The sequence below is a fragment of the Poecilia formosa genome, unplaced genomic scaffold (genome assembly GCF_000485575.1).
Source record: "Poecilia formosa unplaced genomic scaffold, Poecilia_formosa-5.1.2 Scaffold222, whole genome shotgun sequence".
NCBI lineage: Eukaryota > Metazoa > Chordata > Actinopteri > Cyprinodontiformes > Poeciliidae > Poecilia > Poecilia formosa.
This window is the reverse complement of record NW_006800161.1, coordinates 615,579-636,950: the sequence shown is the minus strand read 5'-3', so window position 1 is coordinate 636,950 and position 21,372 is coordinate 615,579. Positions and strand designations below refer to the sequence as shown.

The 21,372-nt window shown below is 37.9% G+C and overlaps 1 protein-coding gene across 5 annotated transcripts in view; it reads left to right on the top strand.

Moving 5' to 3' along the window:
• shroom2a (shroom family member 2a) overlaps positions 1–21,372 on the top strand; it is a 43,891-nt gene that overhangs the window by 6,546 nt on the left and 15,973 nt on the right. The window contains exons 3-6 of one of the 5 annotated variants that reach the window (XM_016679841.1): positions 8,024–8,172; positions 18,953–19,054; positions 19,360–19,377; positions 19,887–20,009. In XM_016679841.1, the coding sequence (XP_016535327.1) occupies positions 8,024–8,172; positions 18,953–19,054; positions 19,360–19,377; positions 19,887–20,009 (392 nt within the window). Of the gene's footprint in view, positions 1–8,023; positions 8,173–8,837; positions 9,012–18,952; positions 19,055–19,359; positions 19,378–19,886; positions 20,010–21,372 lie in introns of those variants that run through there. The other 4 variants (XM_016679843.1, XM_016679842.1, XM_007568462.2 and 1 more) reach the window with 4 other exon arrangements.

Genomic DNA, 21,372 nt, shown 5'->3' with positions numbered 1-21,372 from the left:
AAACAGGTTTTACCAATTATTGAAACTGTTGTGTGGCAACATTGTGGGCTAGTTTTGAGTGCTGCAGGCCTGCTCAGCCTCCAGAGAAAAGAGGATTTAAAGAGCACAGTATGTATGCTGATGGCTCAGATAAGATTCAAAATGGATAGCTATTGTTTTGTGTGTGTGTGTGTGTGTGTGTGTGTTGCTGGAGGCAAGTCCTCATAAAACAGAGCTGTACTGCATGTTAAGAGAGACTTGTACTGCTTAAAGTAAACAGGTTCATTCATTATCATTAATGAATTGCTACCATTTCATTTAGTGAAATGGTAGCAAAAAATTGGATTAGCTAACATTAGCATGAAGTTCAATAAATTGCTTTGTGAGTTTAATTTAGTTGAATTTTCAAAGTGATTTTAATGATACGTGCACAAAAATGTTAATATCGATAATCACAAACAGACGTTACTCACCATGTTTACACTAAAATCTGGACGCTAAACAGGAGAGGTGGGCGATATTGCAAAAATGTCATATGAAATAAACACTTAGTGCTCAGGTAAAGTGCATTCTTGCTACGTGAAAGCTGACATAGTCAGAAACTACACTTTTCATGCAGACATATGCGCGCCTTTCACTCTTAAAAGTTCTGGACAAAGTGTTCATCATGACTTTAGATTGAGGGAAAATACTCTTTTACCCCACAGATGATGTTCACAGTATTTATTAAAGGGGAATGTTCTTGTTCTGCTAGTTCAGAAGAACTCTATGCGCTCTTAAAATTATCCCTTTTAAGGACATTATACACTTCAAAAGCTTCCTTGTCTTTTTGTCTATGTAAATTATAGTTCATGTTGGTAACCGTGAGCAAGAACTGCTTCCTGGTAGATATATATTTAGTTTTGTTTTAAAATATCTCTCCCTGAATGTGTTTTTCAGCCTTGATGGTGTACAAACACACTTTTTCTGACCTTCTCTGGTGGGATGACTTACACCTGATGATGTCACAATGAGAGTCTCTTCTTTGAGCCCTTCATCCTGGCTCAGAAGAACCCAGACCAACTTAGAAACTCATAGAAGAAGCCCAGTTGGGCTAATCAATCCTGGTTCTAACAGTCTCAGAATGTTGTAAATTAAAGGGGCAGTTTTATGTAAAATCTACTTTTTTGAGCTTTACATCATGTTATGATGTTATTCTATCATCAGCAACACTGTACTGTTACTTTGATTTTTTTTCACGCATGTTTGAGTTTGACTCCCGCACTCAGCTGATAAAAACACTCAGTACCGCCTATGAGATGTAGTTCCTCCTCAGTGTTGCAGTTTTTAAGCTTCCGTATCACAGAGCAGCCCTCCTCTGCGACTCCACCACTCAGCTCCTTCAGACTAGCCAGCAGCAATTAGCAAACACCTGGTGGAACTGAGCATCTGCTGAGCTCATTATAGGAGCTACTGCTCAGTGAAACATTAGCAGAGGTTAAAGGGTTAATAAAGGAGCCATGTTGTGATGACTTCCTGAAGGTGGAGTTTCAGAAAGAGCAGAAGTGTTTTAAACAGACAATTTCAAGGTGTTAAATTAGAAAGTAAATTTCTTTTACGTCATATTTGATAAATACAGTTTTTTTTTTGTATAACTGAAGGTCAAAGTTACTAAAGTTGCTATGTTCCTGGAAAATGCATAATACCACCCCTCTAAAGAATAAACAATTACTGTCAAAACTTAAAAAAGAAACATGAGCATAAAAAATTTATGATGTTCTGGAGCTTCATTGATATGACACTTCAATAAATGATGGTAATCAAAAACCTTGATGTCCATAGCAAAGTGTACATAAAGCTATGAGAGAATCACAAATATTAACCTGGCTGCTTTTATATGCCTTGGCGTGAAAGGCAGTTTTTAGTGTGTAAACATTTTTATTTTTTTGAACCACATATGAGCAGGAAGCTGGTTCAGCAGAGCCGTACCTCAGGCAGGGAAACGCCAAGAAGCAGAAATGGATTTTAATGACGGGTAGAACTGGAACCAAATCACCCCCAGTGTTCACCGTCATGTTTACCTTTCAAAATATGAATCTTTTTATAGCAATGTAAAACAGTTACCATTTTTATTATGTAAAGCTTCTTACCAGAGTTGCACTTTTTAAATTATTTGATTAATTGTTTTAAAAATCAACTGGATGATAGAGAATGACTTTTGCATTCATTATTAAAAATGTAGTTCTTTTTAATAATGAATGAAAGCTCATCTTAAGACTTCAATGAATTTTATTTTTTATTTAACCTTTATATAACCAGGTTAGTCTCTTTGAGATCAAAGATCTCTTTTATAAGGGAAACCTGTGCATGACAGCAGCAGCATAGTTACAATAAAAACAAACTGCATTGACATTTGCTCACAGAAACACTCACACACCGACCAAGCAGACTGGAATCCCCATATTTTTTTAAAGTCCTTCAGTGTAACATTTGAGACATGGATCCCGAAACATTGTCTTCTAGACTTCTAGGCGTTTGCTCAGAATACAGAAAGGATTAACAGAGTGAAGGTGTGCGCTGCAATTGGTGCAAACTTATTTGTTTGTGTCAGAGTTTGACTGTGACTAACCCAAATCCCTGTTGGGAAGACGAGAAGAGGAAAAATTTTATCTCGTTTTAATTAGTTCTTTCCAGAACTTACAAACCAAATGTTAACCTCAGAGTTGTGAGAACATATTTATGGAGATTTTTTGGTCTTTGAGGTCTTTATGGCCAAGGACATAAATATTTTCCTGCTCCATCTTTTCAACCAAATGTATTCGCCAGATTACATAATTTTTTTTACAACACGTTGGATCAAAATGATCTCTGGCGATGTTTGATAATGAAATTTATTAGAGTCCTATTTTATTAACACTTCATTAATACTCTTTTGCAATGCATTTTGTGCATCTGGACTGCTGTCTGATTATTCATACATCTATGTAGTGTTTTTTACATTCAGCTTTGATTTTGTCAGCTGAACCACTAATGGATTCATAATGGAGTAATGGTGGAGTTATTAAGCCTTGCTCTGATCACTTCACCTGTATCAGTGATTATTTGTTTGGATGTTCAATCTTATCTGATTAATTCATTTAAAATAAAAAGCCATAATGAATTGAAACAATACACCATTACATGTTGTTTTATATCTCAAAATGCAGCTAAATCTGTAAGTTTAAGTAATTGATATAGTTCCTGTTTAAATTTGGGATTTTAAACAGTGACATTTTCCTTGGAACCAGGAAGTTTAATTTATTTAATTACACTTTATTCTGTTAAGAAGAAATGCTGAGAGCTTACCACAGCGCAGATACTGGTTTTTCCATCACTTACTTTGGATTACAAAATACTTCCAAGTCATTGTAAGCTTTGTTTCTACATGAACAAAGGATCAAATGATTGTGTAATACGCAGTAAGAAGTTATTCTAGTGACAAACCCGCAGAGAATTATCAGCATGCATTGTTTCATTGCTCCCAGCCTTTTTGTTGCAACCCAGTGTGGGTGTCTGTGAGAGAGTTTAAGACGCTACTTCAAGTAAGCAATGGGCAGAGGAGAACAGAAAAGACTTTGTATTTAGCATTTCCTTCTTAAAACTTGTTTGTCAAAGTATTTCCGTAGGATGTTTAAAGGAAAATCTCATTTACTTCTACATCTACCCTCCACTCCACCTCATTTGGGTCGTTGCTGAGGTATTCTTCTAAGAAATGGGACACTCCTTCGGGAAGCTCACTCGTAACCTTTCGTCTCTAATTCCTCATTGTGTTCAGATACAACGTAGGGTACCTGAATGCGCCATGTAAACAGTTAATGGTTGTTGTCAAAGAACAACCACTACCAACATGATGCATCCACATTAGGCCTGTCAGGATAACAAAATTTGCTGGACGACAAATGGTCTCAGTAATTATTACTAGAAAAGATTATGTTGTTTTGAGACTGCTTTAAAGTAATGCATTGATAATGGCGCACAATAATGCAAGTTTGCCCTTTCAAAGACCAATAAACTTTCATTTTGTAAAGAACACTTGGTACTGGGAGACATTTTAAATATTAAAAGTCAAACACAACAACTACAAGCAACAAATAAGATGGAAATAAGTACCACACACAACCAAAACCATAAACAAAATGGATCATGATGCCTCTGAAAAAATATTATTCATCAAACTCCTGTTAGTTTATCATACAATTAATTGATTTATCGCATCAGACTTAGTATGGATGTGTCAAATACAACAGTGTTTTTGTTTCTAACTATATATTTTTTTTTCTTATCAGAGTTTATGTAAAATATGGGTATGCATTTTATTTTTGTGCCTCACTGACCTTTAACATTTTTAGAAGACTACAAAATCATCTTTATGGTAGCTATTTATGCCAATAAAGTGTTTTTTTTTCTTTTTGTTTTTTTCCTTGCATTTCAGTACATTTGTGAGTAAATTTGTAATCTTTTAGAGAAAATGTTAGAAAAGCTCTTTCCCGTCGCCCACACACACAACCTCAGGTCACAGGATGTCAAAGAATCAAATGGGACTTAGTCAAAGTGTTGTGTATTATTCCTTTTTTTTAAAAAAACATTGTATTCGGATTATCTATTATCATTCTTTAATCTTACTTTCAAGCAAAGATCAACTTTGAAAAGGAAGGTCAGATTTACTTCTTAAATAGCCGTGCAAATGCAACACGTAATTATTGACTGTCAAGTTAGTGTAACAATTCACTTGAAAGAGCTTAATATCCGCCTTACAGCTTTATATACACAATGCTTATGAACTAATACAAACCTAACGTCTGAAAGGTTGCTTTTAGGTGATAACCTATAATGTCAGTCAGCTTAGTGACGTGTCGGCTTGCTGCCCAGGACATCTGTCAGCAGAAATGACACATTCCTCACCCTCAGTGGCACCACATCCTTCCCTTCATGACACAAGGCAACTCCTTTTTGAGGATACGGTTTAGGATACAGCTGCTTTTGGACTGATTACAGCCTGGAGGAAGACGGACAACAAGGGAAACGCTCAGGCCTGTCAGGAGTCCGGAGGAGTGAAAACTGTTTAGAGAAGCAGACACTCTCCAGTTTTAACATTGAATGAACCTGAGCTTCATGTTTTCTTTGAAGAAGCTCCTGCTATTATTTAAAGTGTCTTCTTCCCATTGAGTAATGCGTCCTGTAAAAAGAACAGATTAACATGAAGCTCTGGGAATGTTGCTGAGTCTTTTGTGCACACAATACAGTTTCTAGAAGACACTTTGTAATGCATTGTTGATATGGCATGATCTTGATTTGAACATAAATCAGGGCTGTCCGTTTCACACTTGTTGAGCTAAAAACTAATATTTATTGTGCCACTTTGCTTTGTCTGCACTGTTGTATTAAACACAAGCTCCATCTACTGCACTGACACAAGGAATACTCTTACATTTTTTGGAAAAGCTGTGCCACAAAATATAATTCTGTACAGGGCAGCAAAACTTCCCATATTCTCAAGTCCAAAACTTGGCAGGTGTGTGTCTAACCTAACCATAAATGTGTCAGTTGCTCTGTTATTGTAAGCTGCAGTCTTACAATAAGCACAGTTGTAGCTACAAAAATCTGAATGATCCAGGAGGAAGAAAAACTTTTGGTCAGTTCTATTGATTTGATTTTATCAGGACAATAATACACACAAAAATAGGAAGCAGTTTAAATCCTACATCAAAATTTATGGGAGTGCTTAGTCTTAATGCATTGAATTTTTCAGCATTTAACATGCTAATGATGAATCAGAGCTGATTGAAGGGAAAACTGGCCAAATCCACCATTTGGCCAGTCAATGCAGCTCTAGTTCTACTATTGGTTTTCTGGAAAGACACTTCCTTGTAAAAAATAAAATGTAGGTGACGAGATAAGGAGACAAAATAGTGAAAGTAAAATAACTATCTTTTTAGACAACTTAAAGGCTCTCCCTTACTAAATGAGTCAGCCTTATAGTTGGGCCTTATAGTAACACCTTTTTCTAGCCTAATAATCAGTTGTTGGCATTTAAATGTGGACAAATGCATTTGTGATGGTTATATTTCCTGTCTTTTTCACATAGTTAGCAATTTTTAGACTAAACTTTCATGAAACCTAAACAGATGAGACTACTTTTGCTTTGAGTGACAGATTTGGATCACCAGATGGGCCCCAAAAAATAAATTATGAAAACATTTATTCTTTGAGCAACTTTCCTAACTTTGCCTCTTCACTAATATCTTAAGCTTTACTTTGATTATGTCCTCTGCTTCACTGAAATGTATCTCATGGCTTTGTTGAACAGGAATAGTTTTCCATCTTGAGTAATCCCAGGTGTTTTGTATCCGTTTTCAGCATTGTAACTATGTGAATGTATCAGGCTGTTTCTCCACAAAATCCACTACCATATCAGGACGAGCTCAGGAATCTTGCCAGCCAGCATGAAAACCGTTTGTCCAACCTCGCTTACCGCTCCCTTATAGAAAAATGAAAAGAACCATGGTTTGATCTTGGCTGCTGGAGGTTTTTTTTTTCCAGTGAGGGTAAAGGCCCAATAAGATATGAGAGTTGGTAAATCTACACATACTTCTCTGGTTGAGTCACAGCACCATGCTACAGGTTGAGAGAAAAACTGATAATCAGCTGCAGAGCTGAGCTTTTTGTGTGCTAATGTGCCAGCTGCCAGGCAACGTCTCACGGCCTTTCTTTCCACGCTGAGCAGTTTTTTTTTTTCCTTGTCTCAGATCAGGCTTTCTGCGTCAGTGTGAGGACAGCGATGACCTTAACGATCAGTACTTATGACGCTTCAGAAATACCAGGCTGTAGCTGCCGTCAGCTTTAAGATGTTCTATCTCGGTTTGTTCAACCTTTGTGTCAGCATGTCCTCTGAGATATTCCAGCAGCAGACGTTGTGAGTCCAGTGTGCTGTGCGCTCTTCACTGTACATCCTCTTTTGTTATTTCAGGTGTCTGCCTTCAAACAAACACAACGCTGTTTGTTTTTTCATTATGCCACAGGTTTGAAGTGCAGCTTTTTGAAGCATTTCGCTGCCTTTGATTCTGGTCCTTAGAAGCTCGCACGCCTGCTGCTTATTTTGGGAAACAGCATATTTTGTCTGTTGTTCATCCATAATATGGAAACACAATTAAAATCACAAGTGAATAAGTTTGTTCACACAGTCAGTCATTAAAAAACACGCCATCATCCTCCTACCACTTCCTGTTGTCGTCTTTCTTTTCCGCCAGTAGTAACATCCAGTTGTTGATCACATGACTTTTGTGACCCGAAAAAGTGTTTCCATCGCAGTTTAGAGAAATTAACCATTTTCTGTCCACCCAAAACACCACCTCATACTAGCAACAAAACATCCATCCATCCATCCATTTTCTGTACACCCTTGTCCCTTTGTGGGGTCGGGAGGGTTGCTGGTGCCTCTCCAGCTAACGTTCCAGGCGAGAGGCGGGGTCACCTGGACAGGTCGCCAGTCTGTCGCAGGGCAACAAAACATTTTATCGGAAAACATGGATTCTTTGAAATTACCGTGTTGCTATTAAGCAAATTTATTTTCGTAATTCCAGTTTGCACTATTATTTGGTCAATAGAAACAAAGCTATTGTCACTTTTACCATCGTCACAAAAGGACCGCTAAACACCGTAATAAAACTTGTATCGCCAACCCATACATCCCACATATACACAATTTTTCTTACTTTATACCACAGGTGTCAAACTCCAGTCCTCGAGGGCTGGTGTCCTGCAACTTTTAGATGTGCCTCTGCTGCACCACACCTGAATAGAGTAATTAGGTCATTAGCAGGACTCTGGTGAACTTACCTACACAAGGAGGAGGTAATTAAGCCATTTCATTCCAGTGTTTTGTACCTGAGGTACATCTAAAAACTGCAGGACAGTGGCCCTTGAGGACTGGAGTTTGACACCCCTGCTTTATACTGATATATTTCAAATCATTGAGTCCCAGTGTTGTCGATTTATGTTTAGGTGCATTTTTATGTTTTTGTTCCAGGTGGAGGAAGGCAGCAAGGCAGCAGCTGTGAGTCTCCAGGTGGGAGACGAGCTCGTCAACATCAACGAGGTTCCCCTGAGTGGCTACAGACAGGAGGCGATCTGCCTTGTCAAAGGCTCCCACAAGACCCTCAGTCTAGTAGTGAAAAGGTAGGTGCTTGGTGTCCTCCTGGATCTGCTGCCGTCACCATCTAATAAGCATAAAAGTTCACCATGGCAACAGCTCCAAACACACCTAGGCGACGGAGGAGCAGAGATCCCGAGCCCAGCAGCTCCCCGTCTGTAATTCAGTCTGTTCGTTCTGGGATCCGCTTCACAGAGCTCATGTTAGCTGGATGTTCCTGTTTAGCCAGGCTTGCTCTCAACTCTGCTTCCTGGTTTGTGGCAGAGTTTAAAAGAAGAAAGAGTGGGTGACATCATGACTGTCCCACGCAGGCAGGTGTTGGGACACACAAGGGGAAGTCATTTATTATGTGACTGTGAGATTTTTTTAAAAGTTTTTTTTAAGTTCAGCACACCCTGTCAGTTGGTTTTGTGCTCTGTGTGATCAAGCAATACAGGTTTGTATAGTTTGTCTGACACCAGTATCTTAACTAAACGCCTCGCTTGTTTTGCCCAGAAATATTCTAATCCCATACAGAATAGTAAGCCACTATTGTCACTAGAAGACACTTCTCATAGTGTGCTGATCCTTGTGTAATTCTTTAGGTTTGATATGTGGGTTAAACTGATGAATCATTTGTCAACAGAGCAGCCATCTTACTATTGGCCTTGTGTGTGTGTGAAACAGTGGTGGCTTTGTCTGTCGTTGCCATCCGCATTTCTTTTTGCATTCTATCATATCATAGCGTAATCTCTGAACAAATTCACTCGTACAAGGAAGTCCACTCACCATTTGTCTCTGCAAGGACAAAGCTCGGATTCTCATCTCACTTATTGTTATAGTCTTGAGAGATACGTTGTTTGTAGGATCTGGAAACAAGTATGAGGTATTGTGTATTTCCATCTCTGGTCCTTTATGTTTTAAGAAACACAGTCTAAATTTAACTAAAGAAGGCTTTTAGATTTGCCAGATTGTCTGTAACATGACATTTTAGTTTTAGAAAGTATTTTTAAACCATTTTTAGTTGAGATACACTGATTTTGCCGTCTCTTGCCGATGTCAGATTACGTTTTTTTTTAATTGTCCCACCTGACAATTCTGTCAGATTCTAGTTTTTGATTCTAAAGACTATCACTAACCTTTCATCTGATTTTTATTAAACTCAGAGTGCATCTAACTACAGGTGATCTGCTGAAGTGTTTTTCAGACTGAGTACTGTGGGAGTTCTTAGCTTTGATATATTGAATCCAAAGGGAAAAGAAATCAACTTTTTCAGTGTTTGACCTTCACTACTGAACAACTGAGTCATATGTGTTTGTAGGCAAGAAGATTAGATTATTCTGATTTGGTAATGATGATAATAATAATAACAATACAATGTAATTATAAAACCCTCCTAAATTTGAAAGAAATCTCAAAGTGCCGCATTAAAGGTAAAATGAGACACAATAAGAATCAAACAAAAAATAAAATAGTAATAGTTCTGTTGGTAACCTTTGCTGAATAGAAATGTTCTTTGAAACAGTCATAAGTCTTCAATGGCTCTCTGGCGAGGGTGTTTCAGAGCCGTGGGGCAGCGACAGCAAATGCTCGGTCATCCAACATGTGAACTTTAGTCCCGGTTGGTAGAGATGGTGAGTGTTTGTGTAACGGATCCCGATGAGAAGGATATTATGGTTGTCTAAAGCAGCTGAGGTCCAGGAGGATGAGGAGCGATGGAGAGCTCTGCTAGCAGGTTGTTGGTGACTCTGATCGGAGCCGTTTCTGTACAAAGAGAAGACCAGAAATCAGACTGAAATCTTACAAATGGATTGACTTGCTTGAGTTGGTCCTTAACAACTTTTCAGAACTCTTTACAGCACAGGTCTTGGAGGGCCACTGCCCTGCAACTTTTAGCTGTGCCTCTGCTGCACCACACCTGAATACAATAATTAAGTCAGTAGCAAAGCTCTGGAGAACTGATCTACACAAGAAGAATGTAATTAAGTCATTTCATTCCAGTGTTTTGTACCTGTGGCACATCTAAAAACTGCAGGACAGCGGCCCTTCAGGACTGGAGTTTGACTTTACAGAAAGAATTGGAAATGGGATTTGTCACATCAGACAGGAATTTGAGATTGTTAGCTCCATGGAGATAAAAATCCGTACAGAAAGTTAACAGATTTAATCTGTTTCAATTACCTGCATTTCTGTCGACAGAGATCACAGCTGCATGTCTTAGAATGAAAACATAGATTTTGCAAAAAGATAGACAGTCTATGTGAAACCGAGTAGCTCCCCATACGGGCGGACCTTTAGATAAGTCTCACTATTTTGGTAGTCTAAAATATTCAAGTAGATTGCAGGAAAATAAAGATATATTAAAGAAAGGTATTGGTATTTTAGTATTTTGTACTGACTCTGATGGGTTATGCTCCATGAAACTCTTCTAAAGTGGCATTAATCCCCTTATCTTGGAGGAATGTTGCATAATCCCACATCAGCTTTTGAAAGGTATGGCTACTAAAGTTTTAGCTCAGGGTGGTTTGAGTAAATGTTCTGTCTGGCTCTACCAGGGGTCTCAGTCAAGGAATTATTTTTACTCCCGGTGTTACCAAGAAATCTTGGTTAATGACTTTCTAGACAGCAGAGGAATCTCGGTTTTCACATGATTTTTTTCCTGACACATTTTTCTTTTGAACCTGTGGGAGGAAATGGATTACCTTCACAATACATTAAGCTGCTGAAAAGCAGAAGGCATGAGTGGGGGATTCTGGATATTTTACTTTAATATGCTTGTAATTCGTAATGGAGTGAGACATTACCTTTCAAGGACAAGTCTTAATCATATTGTGTTTAGCAGTCTCTGAATCCCACAGGCCTCTCTGTTTGCTCGGATTGTCTGTGTTGAGGAATTCCTTTGTTCGACTCGTCTCAAATAGCATCTCGAGTCAGTCATTTCCCAAGGCCATAATAACAAGTCTGGGTCACATTTAGAATACTGCGAAGTGATAGTGGGTCATTACTGAACCTCAAAGCTTCACTTCATGTCCAATTTCTCCTACTTGTCATTCAGCTGTGGTCTGCTTGTTTGCTTGTTGATGTTTGGAAATGTTCTGTCCTCTGGCGTTCACATCGCTACCTGTAGTTTGGTTGGAGCCCATGATGTTTTCTTTTGCTCTCCACCTCTGCCTGTGCACGTCAAATGTTATTTGTTAAACACCTCCCCATTCAGCTGAAGGATAATGTTGGATGGTTATCAGAAAGCTGTCAGAACCTGCCCCTGTGTACAGGTGTGGTTTCTCTACACATAGCATAAGGGCGGAGCTCAGTTTCCACTCTCGTACTTTTTGCACATGGTGACTCATGCGCGGTGGTTGGTGCAATGTCATTTTTGCGAGGGGACGGGCAGAACTTGTCACACGTCACATAGAGATCAGATAGGTGTGGCTGTATGTGGGAAAGCATCTCACTCTCCTGAATGCCTTTTCGAAACTGCTTTGATCTTTTTGCTGTGTGAAGTTAAGTATGATTTTATAGGGCCTTGCGAGCGTAATGATACCTCTTGGACCTTTTCACATTTACACATTTACCTTTACAGTCACGAACATTGAGCTGTTTTATCATGATTTTTATGTGATCAACACAAACCAGAGTATAGCTGTAAAGTGGAAGTAAGATAATAATTTTTAAGGTTTTGCAAAATACATTCTGTGTGGCATACATGTTTAGACAAAATGAGCCAAAAAGAGAGATTGAACCAACTCTGAAGAGTAAAAAAAAATACCAAAAATCTCTGAGGGATGGAGTACTCGGGGCATGATTACAGAGCCATCAAGTGTTTTGTTGCAAATAGTCAACAGGTTTGCTAAGAAAAAAAAAAGACACAAACGGACTGCCAAGGATGTGAGAAGAATCAAGCTACCATTAACCTCTTATCTTTCAGCTCTGTCATATTCCAGAACTGCAACGTTCAGAGACATGGAAAACTAGATCAAAACTATATAGTTGGATTTACAGTCCATGATTATTCCAAGATTCCTACCTTGGTGTTTACCTTGGAGGGAATGGGCAATGACTTAAATCCTAAAATATTCAAAACTTAAGCTGTTTTGAATGTTTTATTTACATTCCACTTTACAATTATGTACCTCTACGCTTTGTCACATATATCCCATTTGAAGCTTTTGCTTGTAAATTGAGAAATTCAAGAAATGTTAATATTTCTGCAAGGCAATGTGGATATACTACTTTTAAATCAATTTGATTAAAGGTATTTAGCATAAACATGAAATATGAATAGCTTGATTGTACTGCACAATTTAAGGCGTATTGTCAGAATACACTTGAATTATCTTGTTGGATTTGGAGGGAATTGTTTACTGTTGTTCTAGTTAAGACTAGCTATTGAGAGCTAAAAACTTGCAGAACTAGTATCCGTAATTTAACCTACAATGTTATCTAAACCTGATAGTTACTTTTACTTCAGTAGACCTTATAAAAAAGTGACATTTCCTTTTCCTATGGTCGCTAAACTCAGACAGTTTATATTCTGTGGCAATGCTACACACCCATACCCTCATAAGACATTTACTGCTGCATGAATGATTAAACTTCACACTCCTGTGGCATTGTGTTTCCCCCTTCTGGAATCAGCACAAAAGTACCAGAGTGACTTCTATGTTTCACCATTTTTCTGCTGCTGGCACAATCATCTGCTGCTGCAAAGTTCTGTTTTAATGTTGTTGTCCTTGTAGCAACAAAATAAACATTCATACACATCGAGTGGCTGTTTTAGATTAACGAAAGCTTCAGCATTTCAGAGCAAAATCCAGTTATAGCAGGAAAAGATTACAGGGGTATGTTACAGTGTAAGCACTCAGTAGGGGTTCTGGGCAGTGGCTTACATTTAGCAAGCCTTATTTTTCTAATTAAGCCTACGCAATACGTTTTGGAATGCAGATAACTAAATTCCTTTTAAGTAGATTTCTTAAAATTGTTTGTATCTCAACATAACAAATTATAGTTTACAGACTAAAGCTTTTGTTTTTGTAGTTTCTAGTCTTGCCTTTAGGGAAACTTTGACAGTCTACTAATATTGGCTGCATTCAACTTGGCAATGTACTGTTTTACTTTGTACATGAAACCATACAGAGTCTTTAAGGTAGAATTATAAATTATACCGATTTTTTTCCTCATGAATTTTCACAGAATCCAATAGATTTATGAGCGATTTACCAAAGTTGTGGGAGATTTTTGTTCACTGGTTTTTATCATTCTTTGATCAACCAATGCTGATTTTATTCAGTCTTGATTCCTCTTTTAACCAGTGTATAATGATATATATTAATATAGTTCAGAACATTTCCCTATCCTGCTGTTTTGATCTGGCTTTAGTTATTTATGATGGTAGTACGCACAACTCTTGACTATAGCATTACCGTTTAACCCTCTTAGCATCACCAAAACAACAGTCCCCATGTGTATCCTCTCTCTCCTTCATTATCATCTCCCTGATAATGAAATGGCTAACTAGTTTGAAGCTTACCCTCAGTCACAGCTTCGACCTGGAAGAGTGTTGTAACGGTGAGTTTGGGAATGGTGCACAGATTAGAAAAGGGCTGGATTTTGAAATGCTGCGTGTTATGAGGTGTGAGTATGTGTGTCCAATATTCTCATACTGTTTCAGAAACTGTAATGTTTGGACTAGTTATGTCGAGTAATTATGTAGGTGATGAACTCTGTGTTGTTGCAGAGTTGTCTATGATTTATTTTTTGCCATCTTCAGCCATGTTTTTGACTCATTCTTCATGTGTAACATTAGAAATGTTCTGTCAACAGGTAACACCTATAAAAGAGTCTTAATGGGGAACATAGCCCTCCAGGATCCAGAATAACAGCCAAGTCCTGGCTGACTTCGCATATAAATATTTTGCACCTTTTTGCCATTTTGACAGTTTTGTGAGGGTTGCTCACACTAATTATTTTATTTTAGGCCCACTCCTAAGCTCTAAATAATTACTTGTTGATGAATTTATGCCCATTGTCAGACACACAAAAGAATCCAATAAAATTTGAGGTGGCATTTAACACTCGTGTAATGATACAGCTGGAAGCTTCGACCTCAGTCTGAAGGCTTCCAGGTGTTTCTGGGCCATGGGTCAGCACAGACAGCTCGTGACTCGGCAGCTGGTATGCCACTCAGCCCAGGAATGTGCCGATCATTGCATGGTGCTCACAGTTCACCTCTCTCACCTACACCATGACTGGTCTGATTGTGGGGTTAGCTGAAGAAAGGCCTTTGTGAGCCTCCTCATGGAGCAAACGGGACCCAGCAGCTCACCTGCAAAGTGCAGGTTTGGCAGTTTGAACTTTAGCTTTTTTTTTTTCTTTTTCTTTTTTTTTCTTCCTGCCGTCCAATACTGTACATGATGCTGCACTTTCCTCCGTCACTGCCATGCTTTTCAAGCTGGCTGATAATTACCAGCTGTCTATCATTTTTCTTGACAGCATTCCCCCTTTCAGCTGAAACTAATAGGTTTAGGAGTGAAAATATGTGAAGGTTTAGAGTCTGACTTTCCGTAACATCTCAGGGGACACAGTACAAGCAATGTTTCTAGATGGATTGCCTTTAGTTATTTTCTTACTTCACAGTATTGAAACATAATGTTATTGAAGTTATTGAAGAAAAATGCTTACAATAGGTTTTTGTGAACTTTAGTGCCTTTTATGTCAGCATTAGGTTGCAGTATTTCTGCACTAATCTGCATCCCATAATTATTTTTTTTTGTCCTTTAGAAAACGAAAACTGTGAACTGGAATGTTTTCCACTTTAAGAAGACAAGAAGATAAAAACATGGGAACATTTTTAATTTCTTTGAAAAACTGTTGTGTTTTGTAATTTCTTATATAGTTATAAAGGAATATAAATTAAGAATTCTGAATAAATATTTACCTATTCAGCATGAGCACTTGAGGAGTGTTTTCCTGTTATTGGTCAGGTTTAATTTGCACAAAAATGCAAACAAATCTCTAAACAATGATCCAAGCATTTTTATTTGAAACTGAAAAGCAACAATTATTCCTTCTGCTTTTGGAATAATGTTGCATTGATTAAGGAGATATAGAAAATGGAAGGTTATCTTTAACCTTTTAGAATGTTAATCAATTTTGAACTTAAGGAAAAAAATGATTTTGAATAAATAATCTGATATATTGGTCGGATTACCTTCAAGAATAGTCATCCTGCAATCATCTCCTTAAAAGAGTCGCCATTTTTAGCTTACTAGGTGTATTTTTAAATGGTATTGAGACTCTTTATTTTTCAGATCCTGATTGTTTTTAATGACCAAAAATATCCAAACAACATTTTTCATCCTGCTGACCAGCAGTATGCAGCAACATGTGGCAACTGTTACTCTGTTCATAAGATTTCAAACAGTTAAAAATATGTGTCCAATTTTATTGTGGTTGCCGCACCATAATTGGTTTACTTGAAACTGTGTTCTTAGATTGAAAAGTTGAATTTGATCATATCTACAATTACCAGTCAATACTTTTTGATATTGATCTGTGTTCACCAAGCAGAGGTAACAACCCCTGATGGTCAGCAGCTCCGCTCTTTACCGGATACTTTCAGGAAACCAAGCGCTCTCACACACTATAGATAAAGCTGTTGCCATGGTAATTGTTGAAATGCATGTGTGCCTCACAACAGGGGTGATGGCAAGACAAGAGTCCGGCTTTTCATCTCCCAATTAGCATATTAGCCCCTTAGAGCCAATGAGACGACGCAAGGAAGGGGGAATACTCACAGGGGACTGGCTATGACAATGGCCCTCCTCCCTTTAGTGCACTTTTCTACCCCCTCTCTGGGGGAAAAAAGCCCCTGAAGAAAACCTCCCATAAGTTGTATCTACTTCTGCCAGGAAAACTTGGTTTTACTTTCAGTGTTGCCCATTTCAGGTTGAAATGTCTAAGTTGTCAGACAATGTGAGTTTGTAGGTAATGTTGGTGCTCAGAAGTCAGTCCTTTTTATCTTTGTCTTTGAAGTACTGGGACCATTATGCCTGACCAGCACATGGATGCAGCTGGTCCCACTTTACAACTCAAACTAAATTCCACTTTGATATTAGTGGACTGCTTTTAGGATTTACATTTGTTGTGGTTGTTGTTGTTTCTGTTCATCCACATGTTTGGTGAGTCTGACTTCATCATTTATTTATTCATTTATTTTTACATTTTAACATTAAATAGTTGAAATCTATCTCTTTTGATGCTGATGTTTTATGCTGCCTATTTATACATCAATGAATAATTGTGGATAACGGGGCCTTCTTTGGTTTCCTTTGACCCTAATACTTTGTTATTGTTGTGAGAACCTTTTGTTTTACCTCTCGGTCTGAGGCCATCAGTCATTTAGGTTAAGCCGTGATCAGTAAGAATTAACATTTTAAAACATAAAGACAAATTAAACTTTAAAGAATTGCACATAAAAGAAATGATAAAGGTTTTTGGACTTTTTTTGTTGTATTATGTGATTTTATTTTTTTCTTGACTGCTCAGTCGAGCGTACACTTGGTGTTCAGTCGGACTTCAAACTGGTCACTCAGAAAGCAGTGACCAGTTTCTTCCCCTGCCCCCCACTGCAGCCATCCAATTCACTTTCCTGACATATCTGTGCTTGCCCAGCTGTAGCCCTGACGATAGGCCTAATAAAACCAGGTTCATTTGCATACCAATGGCATGCGCCATGTGTGGTTAGCTGCCCCAGAAACAGGCCTGCGACGACACAAGGACGACTTGGGCTCCATGTTGGCTTGTCTTTGTCTTCTAAATAGGCCTTATCTCTAATCCTCAATTCATTTTAGGGAACTGACCCACTTTACAGAGGCTTTAATCTGTCTGTCTGAAAAAAAGATCATAGGGTGTCAAAACTGTATTAATTTGATCCAAAAGCAAGAGTCGTGTCTCCAAGAGAAACAAGTTGTTGGTTTTGGACATTTCCTCATTACTTCAGTGAAGCAGCAGGTCCTGCTAACCTCACTTTTATGAGCAAATCTTCTCTTCAGTGAAAACCAAGGCAAGAAAACCTTTGTCTACACATCTGCACTATTACATTAGTAATGTTTTATATATATTCAACAGATTTGTTGGCTGAATATACTTGAGATAACGCCATTATAGAAATTGGAGCCTGATGCCCAGTAAAAGAATTAAAATGTTTTTGATACCGATTATTATCCTTTTGGTTAACAGTTCACCATTTGTCCACCACAAACTACTGCCTCTGTGGCTGCCAAACTGTGTCAGTTTTGAGCTCGAGTGGGGGCAGAAAAGATGCCTGGCATGCAGACGACAGCTTGAATAAAGCGGTGAAGTGGCTGATCTGATTGTGAGCGAGATTCTCCTCTCTAAGCCCCCCTGACTCATGCTGGGCCTGTGTTCCCCCAGGGACCATATGGCCGTCTGATTATAGCTCACCTCAGCTTCACCCTCCTCTGACGATGAGAGATGGTTGCTGCAGTTTTGCAGTTGCCTGTAAATTATTCTGTCCGTCTTACCTGGGCTTTCTCATTTGCTCCAGCGTCATGAACTGAACACCGAAGTGTTTTTACCAGAAGGGGGGGCTGTTACATTGAGTACGAGTTAATTACTATTCAGAAATACTGCATGTCCCTTTGAATTACAATCATTTATACTTCAGTATGATATGTCTTTAACCTCTGTTTTGTTGAGTTTGAATGTTCTTTCTGCCAAGTTCATACAGGTTTTCTGTGTGATCTAGAAAAGCATGATATTCCGTCCAAATGTTAAGTTTTGAATAGTTATGGAAACCCAAAAGAAGGAAAAATGTTTGTCTTTTGATGCAATTTTCTCTTTTTCTCAAAGAAAAACAGACAAACTTTTTCACAAAAGCAAGTGGTTGACATTTCCTGTATGTGTTAAGAGGAAAGTTAATATAAACATTGCATGACCTTCACTTATTCTGTAAATTTAGAGTGTTCTATGAAAACTTAAAAAAGAATAGTTAAGCAGCTATGTGGAATAAATAAAGTTGAATATTAGTAATATATTTACTGCAGTTTTATTTAAGATTCTTAAAGAGATGATTTAGTGAGATTTTCTGTTTTGTTTTTTTATTAACGTGACTTTTGTTTTGTGGCTATGAGCTATTAGTATCTTGTACATATCTGTTAACTCTCTTGGCATCCTTAATAGAAAATAGATTGGAAAGTAGAAATTAAAATGGATTGATTATTCCCAGAGGGTGAACTTAACTAGTCTGAACGAGGACAGCTCCAAAGTCGATTTCTGTAATCCTTGCAGATTAATAATCCTTTAAAATCCTGTCTCATTTGCATAAATAAATTATTTACATATTAGATAGTTACAAGGAAGGCAGTGGCAGGTCTGCAGTTTATGCCAATGAATTTCCCATGGGAAATGTGTAAGAGATCTGAGGAAAATTTCTAACAGAGTTCCTGTTACAAATGTCTTAAGTGGTGAAATTATTTTACTAAATGAACATCATGTTTGATTGAAGAAGCCTTTTCTCTGTGATTAAAACCACAACCCTTTCATATTCCAAATCATTTGTTTAGTTTTCCTTTTACAGGTGCGCTGTTTATCACATGCATTTTGCAAAGCATCATCCTATTTTAGTTTTTTATCTTCCTTTAAATGGCTGCAGATGTTAAAGGCAACCAAAAGTATAGCGTCTTAAAACTGAAGCTACGTCCTACCTGTTCAGTGTTCACAAGCATATCAGTATTTCAGGATGTAAAGTGGTTTTTTTGTGTTGTCCTGCTGGTGAGCTCTGTGTGTCTTCCTGCCCTTGCTGCCCAGGAATTTGAAAATGGTGGATATTGTAGCTCAGAAAATGCCCTCAGAGAATGATGTGCATGTGGCGAGAAGCTTTCTTACGAAGATTTTGCGAAGTTCCATGAGGTATGATTCTGTGACTTCACTGTAAAGAAGTAGTGCATATGTCCTGTCCACTCCCCCCCTCATCATGTCTGCCTTGTGAACGTTACCATAGAACTCATTTGCTTAGTAAAGTCCTTTGACATCAGCTTTCTGTCTCTGGCTGATCATCACCTGCATTGTCCTGTGATTCATGTCATTCAATAAAGTTCATTCCATTTGTGCAGCATGCATCTTCATCCAGTTAGACGTAGAATGCGTTTTGTTTGTAATTCTGAGCAAATGTGTTAATTTGTGTTTTGTGTTTGCCTTGTGACATGCTACCTCAGAAAGAACGGCTTTCAAGGGTATGTGACTTATGGCTAACTATCATCTGCAAATCTAAAATATGTCACATTTATTCCCACTGTGACTGATGGAGTGAACAAAAAAAATGACACATCATTGGTTTAAAGAGTTTGTTTGGATTTGTTTAAAAAGTTGAGTCCTTACAGTGCAACATACCATTTACTTGAAACCTCAGCTCCAACGTCTGGCCTTATAAAATATCCATTTTCAGAGCTCAGACTACTCAGGTTTGCCAAAGACCTGTAGGAGTGTACCATAGTTTAAGACACTAACACACACATCATCTGATACCTCAAAGCAAATGTGTTTTTAATACATACTTGTGTGCTCAATTTAAAAAATGTAAGTCAAACTCATGCTCAGACTTCTCACAAGACAACTGTTGCCTTATTTTTGAACCTTTAAGTTTGCTGATAAAGTCGACATGGGCTGGTTTATAGATGGAAAAACAGTGTTCTTCATCAGAGTTGGTCTGTAACCCAGTCTGTGTTTTTTGCCCTCTCTGCAGACGGAATGAACCCATAAGCAGGCCTCACTCCTGGCACTCCACCAAGTTCAATGAAAGCCAATCAGAAGCTGGCAGAAGACAGTCCCCGCCCACCACGGTGTGGCACCCCAGATATCATGCAAGGTAACTGGGATTTAGTTGTTTTGCTGCCGATTCTGAGTTTGGGGTGTCTTTTCATTTACAGTACACAATTTTATGATTTTAGTTTTCAGAACTTAGAGCTGATTATTTCTCATGCAATTGTTTTACACCAACAACTACTGCCTCAAACATGTATATTTAGTTTTGAAATGGCATGTTTGTGTATTCTGACGTCCATAGACTTGTGGTGAAAAAATATGACAGTTTCACAGCATATATATATATATATATATATATATATAGAGAGAGAGAGAGAGAGAGATAGTATTTAAAAAATATGAATGTAATTCAACTGTTTTTATTTAGAACAGAAACTCCACTGTCATGTATCCTAGTGTTGCTAAAACATTCTAACAAATAGATTATCACAGGTAGAATAGTTTCTTTGAGGGTATTTATTAATCATTATTTTTATTTCGATGCAGACATGCAGTAAAGAACCAAATAAACACCCTCTACATTTTGCGATAGTTTACAAATCCATATTCATTATACATGTTTCAACAGATGATGTTAGCTCAGCTTAGCCTAACAGACACATGCTCTAATAAGGTGGTGATAGTGGTGTGTAATTACAACCAAAAATAACAGCCAACATTGTCTCTGCCAGCAGTGTGCAGAAACAGGACAGGCAGCGGTCGAAGTAGCATTAATTAATGCTCCATATCATCCGATTACTCCGGCATATTCTCTAATGGAAATTCCTGTTAAAGTAACTCCAAACAGTTTGAAGGAAAATGTTTGTGTGTTTGAAGTTGTATCTTTGTCAAACCTTAGGTTACTTTGATACCAGTAACTGGATCGTGTCCAGATCTTAATGAGAAAGTAAAATGCAGGGTGTCTGTGCATCCTTAAAAAGTTTAAAAGTTTAAATTTATGTATTTAAATTAAGGCCTTAAAACATCTTGAATTCATAAAATATAAGTCTGCCTTAAATATATTAATTACATGTCTTAAATTTTGCCATATATGTAGTTTTCTGTTTCTCTTGGGATTTTTCTGTCAGTCCAAAGTGTGAGTTGTGCACAGACCTTTTCATTGCATTCTGTCATTCAAGACAGTTGGTAATTAGCTGCCAGCTAGCTTTTTTTAAGTGCAAATTTATCCCCAGCTGGCTACATGGCTCACTTCTGTTGCCAACCCATACGAGGCTAGGTGTATTCTGTGGAAAAAAAACTAAAAACTTTTAACTTTGGGACTATGGGGGTAAGGCTACAGAGAGCCATAAGCAGTATGAGAATCACACAGTCACTGCCAAGAACCCCAAGAAATGTAAGTTTTCATTAAGATCTGTTGATTGCAATACAACAGCTCCCCCAACCATCTCCTGTATTTATATATATAT